Genomic DNA, 5403 nt, shown 5'->3' on the forward strand with positions numbered 1-5403 from the left:
TTTTTAGGTACTTAATTAAAAATTTGAACGAGTACTTTTATCACAGTTTTTTGATATTCATTCCCCGCTCTCTCCGCTGTTAATCATATATACAATATACATACACATATAACATGGACAAAAATCAACCAATCAGAAATGGAGAACTACGAAATTAGTCTGAGGTGAAGGAGACGCGCATATTGAAAAATACTATTACAACTCTGACAATACTATCTTTTTGTCAAGATCCAAACCAATTATATGGACCTATGAAAATAAAGTTAAATAACTAAGAAGTGAGAGACTACTCTTTCTAATTTTGATTCTGATACGTTAACATTTCTAGAAAAATTATCCACTAAATAATTTACAGTAAAAAAGAGTGTTTATCAATTTAAAAACACAAGTTTGTATCTACACAGGACACTCCTTAAGTAGTCTAAGGTCTTGAACTATATTTGAAAATTCCAAAAATCAGATTTTCAATAACTGCATTATTGAAGAAGAAAGAGGGATGAGCATGCAATTTCCCTGTATATACATATGTACGTCCTACTTTATTTTACATACATAAAAATAATTTTACTACACATAGTTACACAGTATTAGTCACTAGTTTAAATCGAAATTGCAATGTAAATTATCTTATTTGTTCATCGGTTTTTGCTTTTTGGTACCAATAAAGACTAATTATTAACAGTGGACCAGTTTGCTACTGAGGAGTAAATATGTGAGATAAATTCATAATTAATTATCAGTAAATACATTTATATTTCGAAATTAAATAATACATATACATAATATATGTATTATTATAACTTGTTCACACTTTATAAATCTTAAACGAAAATAACAAACTTTTCTTTATCGAACTAAATTATTTTTAATCAACCTATAGATACGGTGTATCTACTACCTAGTACACACAACAAAGACGATAAAATGTAATTTCTATATTAAGTAAATAATAAACGTTTTACAATTGAGTTTCTTCATCGTAATTTTCTTCAAACTGCATAATACAATTGTTTTCTACTATTTGATTGTTAGTCACTTCTGGGGAAATATACACAGGAGTTGGGATATTATACTTCGTAAATCCTGATAGATATGACTGTGTACTTAAGTTACTATAAGATGAATACTCAGAATTTTCATTTGATCTTGAGGTTGAATCATTGTTATCGTTATTTTCAAACTCCAAATTGTTAACTATGTTGAAAACTTCCCTTTTCACTCTAATTTTTAAACTAGGAGAAAACGTTTTTACCGTTGATGCCATACTCTTAAAAAAGGTGTCGATCGGATCGTCCTTCTCAAATTTATTGGTTTCAAAAATTATTTTTCGTTCTTCGATCCCTTTTTTTAACAACACGATCCACTCTTCATTATGCTCCCAGTTGTTGATAGGGCATTTTTTAGTGATAAGTTTTCTTTTTCCGGGTCTCGAAACATCTCTCTGTTCTGAAAGATCCACATGGCTTCCCGACGTAGATGGAACTGATGGAAGAAATGTACCATTCAGTTCTTGAACTTCCGCGTCTTCGACTACATTCTCGACTTCTTTTTCAGCAATGAACACATTAGTGGACTGAGGGCTAAAGACAAACATTCACAGAACAATTTAACGATAAAATACATACGTTATTTTTAACTACTCAGTGTAAAAGAATTTTTTTACTAACTCTCGTTCGGACGAAACAACGTCGAGAAATGAAAGCGAACGTGATAGTGCCCACTTTGATGGTTTGCTTTTCACCGACGATCGAGATCCTGATTTTCTATTTCTTTTGTGTTTATTGTAAGTATCTTTCATATTCTTCCATCTCTTACGACAATCATCAACTAAAATGATTTAAATAGGCAATAACGATAGGAAGTAAAATATGGTAATATTCTATATACATTATACAAAGAAGACTATTGAATATTGTTCAAATTATTCGCGTCTAATAAACAATGTCTACAAATATGACTGTCATGTTATAATAATTAACCTATATAATGAAACTGTAAGTCACGAGAAATAATTTTGAGATTCGCTATATAAACTAATAAACTGTTTTTGGAATATTTGAAAATAAACTGTTCTTGGAATATTTGTCAATAAAGCCTGAGGGCTGCCGCTACCTTTTGTGTTTTCATATCGTTTGACGGTACAGAGAGGGTAAAACAGAAAACCTATTATTTCAGCTCGTTTGTATCCCGAGAAGGGTCTACACTCTACAGTCAACACGTCATGACACATTTTACTATAATTACAATTTAATTTTAGATTCTGAACGGATCGATGAATGAATTGGTTTTATAATGATATTTGTTATTGTGTGTGTCTGTAGACGCACTTAATACAGGCAGAAAAAGGTGGGCAAGTTTGTGTCACTCTGCCGTACAGTAGGTTACAAATGCGTCACTGTAATGGATGGTGTTAAATTTGAATTCAACGTATTACATTTTCACTTTTTTTTACCCAACAAATAAAATTTTATTGACATTTATAGTAAAAAAATGTATTATGTCCGTAAACAAATCAAAACGAGTCAAAATATTTTGAAAAGTTCATCAAGTATAGGATGAAACATTGATAAAATAAAAATATGGCGTAAATTTCAAGTATCTATGGTTATTATCGTTTTTGTTCGAAATCGAGTGAATATCCAATGTTGTACAATTTTGAACTTTAAACGTTCATCAAAATGTAATTTTACTTTCCGGTACATTTATTTTTTTGACCCCAAAAAATACTAACTAGATTCACTTTCCTATTAGAAAAGATACTGTTGAAGAAAATCCAAACATTTTCACTGTCCTAAAAACTGATAACAGACACAAATAAGAAAAAACACACACATACATCATTGTACAATCAATGCATCATCGCTCCGCTCAGAATCTAAAATAATTAAAATTTCAATAGGTATTGAGTTTGGTTTTTAGTAGAAAATTGAATCTAGTTTGGAACTAAGTAGTTTAAAAAAAAGTAAATAGTCCCTACACTTTTTTTAAAATGGGAAAAACTTTTTTAAAAAACAGGAATATTAAATATTTACGCAATACCAATTCTCGAATAATCGATTTTGTTTTTTTTTTTGTTATAAACAATAATTGTTTATATATTATAATAGTGATTGATATTATCACCAAGTATTTATATTAGCATATATTCTAAACATGATAAAATTTTAAAATATTTTGGTATTTTTTGAGCTATTTATTGACGATTTCAATTTTTGATTTTTATACCTAAATTATAAAAAAATGAAGTGGTGTTTTTTGTCTTTTTCTATCACTTGCGCATCAAAAGAATTCAGATTTGTTATTCTTCCAGCTATTGTACCAATTGATCTAGTGAAGTGATAGAAACTCTGAAAACCTATTTAAATTTGTCGTCAGTCTATACTCAGATTTTCCGTTCGAGTTTTTTATGTGAAAAAAAGAAATTTTTAAAGTGAATTTCTTTTTGTTTACATAATGTTTCATATGTTATCATAGAATAGAGATTAAACGATATGTTGAAATTACAGTAACGATAAAATACGCCATGTCTTATACGAGACGAATTCAAAACATTTTTCAACAGTCCAATTTTCTGTTTCGTTTCAAAATCATCAAATTCAACAAATATATACTCCAAAGACCATAGTATTATTATTATATTATTATACATTTTGTACAAGACGTACAAAATATTAATTATTTAGTGAATTATAATGTATGTGGCACTAATGTATTAAGTTTACATTTTCAATTTTTTTAATATAAATATGTTTTTTTAGATATTTTTATTTTCTAGCCGATTTTGCGTATAACGCATTGTATATCACCATAGAAACAAATAAATGTAACCTAATATTCACTATGTATATGTATAATTAAATAATAATGGTTAGGTACTTATTGACTTATTAATACGTATTTATGATTCATACATTTTCTTCCTGAGTAGCGTGCTACGTTTGTCAATACACCACTTTATCTAGATGACTGGGTTCTGTCTATTATCAACATTTGGGGTGATAAAAATGCTCCGATTTTTTCGAGCACTATTGCTTAACGCTTGTTTATCGCCATAGAACGTTATCAACTAAATCAATAACATAATCAATCTATAATTCTTAATTCATTAAATTTCATAAAAAAATGTAACATGCTACTAAATATTTTTCCACTGCACTTACCCAAAAACATATCTATCATTCCTCAATTTTCCTTGCAGAGGATAAATATCTAGTAGCATTCTTTTTTATGTATTTTATATAATTGTTATTTTATTATGTTAAAAATAACAATTGCCTAAGGGTTTTAAATGTTTTAATGGAAATCCTTTCCACACCTAACACGCCCATAATCAACACCCATAGTACAGCATTTATTGTAAATAATAATTTTAGAGATCATGTAATTGAAAAATAAAGTTATGAAAAAAAATAAGAAACGACAAATCTGTTTATGCGCCAATATACAGTTACTGATGATATGGGTACTATAATTTAGTTATTAGTATATTCTTTAGCAGAATAATAATTATTATAATGCAATAGAAATGGGTATACAGGTATACTTACGACTCTTGTTCATATATTCGGATATTTTCTGCCAAACATTATCTCTCACTCCTTGATTTTTATAAAGTTTGTGTTCCACATCGAAAATACATGGATGTTGACTGACCAATTCAGCAAGTTTTGTATCTTCTTCTTGCGAAAAGGAAACTGACTTGGAGGGTGGCATTTTGACGTAAGTAAAATATTGAATTTATGTACCAGACCCCGGGCGACCGCGATTTGACACCTGTCAGAGCAGTCGAGATCGTATACGGCTTGAGTCGCGCGTGCGATGGTCGCGCACCGTCGCGGACATCATAGGAATCGGTTTCATTTAATATTATGTAAGTTAGATTCCCGTGTTATGACTTATGAAGTATTTTAGTAAAAGTATTCAAATGATTTTTTTAATGCTTTAAGCATGAAGCATTTTAAATGGTATTTTATATCCTTTTTGTTGTATACCTGTTCAATACTTATTTGTATTGAATACTTTTGGCTTTTTATTGCCTACCTACTACAATAATTGAATAATAGTTTTATTTAGTGTTCTGACGTATTTAGTGCGGGTAGGGCAACCATAACAAAAAACATAAGTATAACTAATGTGACTGGCGAAAATGTTGAAAACATTTTATGTTTCTAAAATGTAATAAGCATTTATTTACCTACTATATTACGTTAATTACAAACCTACTATAAAAAAACCAAAAGTATTTTAAAAGTATTCCAAATACATTTTTTAAGTGTTTGTGTAGTATTTTAAATACCATATTATCTTAAATAGGTAAGTACGTGGAATAAATTTGTATTTGAGTATTTATTCAAATAATTGTTATAAGTATATTTTACAACTTTGGATCTAAATATAGCGTTT

General features: G+C 28.8%; 1 protein-coding gene across 1 annotated transcript; it reads right to left on the reverse strand.

Annotated features, from left to right (window-relative positions):
• Positions 1-958: 958 nt before the first annotated feature.
• LOC132938864 (uncharacterized) lies at positions 959-4747 on the reverse strand. Its single transcript, XM_061005862.1, has 3 exons — positions 4548-4747; positions 1668-1827; positions 959-1580 (listed from the first exon to the last, which is right to left on the reverse strand). Exons 1-3 carry the CDS (start codon positions 4711-4713, stop codon positions 959-961), a joined length of 948 nt encoding a protein of 315 aa, XP_060861845.1. The 5' UTR covers positions 4714-4747.
• Positions 4748-5403: the final 656 nt, after the last annotated feature.

This window comes from Metopolophium dirhodum, chromosome 2, assembly GCF_019925205.1.
Source record: "Metopolophium dirhodum isolate CAU chromosome 2, ASM1992520v1, whole genome shotgun sequence".
In the NCBI taxonomy this organism is placed as follows: Eukaryota; Metazoa; Arthropoda; class Insecta; order Hemiptera; family Aphididae; genus Metopolophium; species Metopolophium dirhodum.

Bases quoted from the DNA above. Each gene is read 5' to 3' on its own strand.
- LOC132938864 (XM_061005862.1), bottom strand. From the start codon at position 4,713: ATGCCACCCTCCAAGTCAGTTTCCTTTTCGCAAGAAGAAGATACAAAA. The intron at 1,828-4,547 runs GTAAGTATACCT...AAATCATTTTAG, and splicing joins CGAATATATGAACAAGAGTC to TTGATGATTGTCGTAAGAGA. The intron at 1,581-1,667 runs GTTAGTAAAAAA...GTTTGTCTTTAG, and splicing joins GTTGTTTCGTCCGAACGAGA to CCCTCAGTCCACTAATGTGT.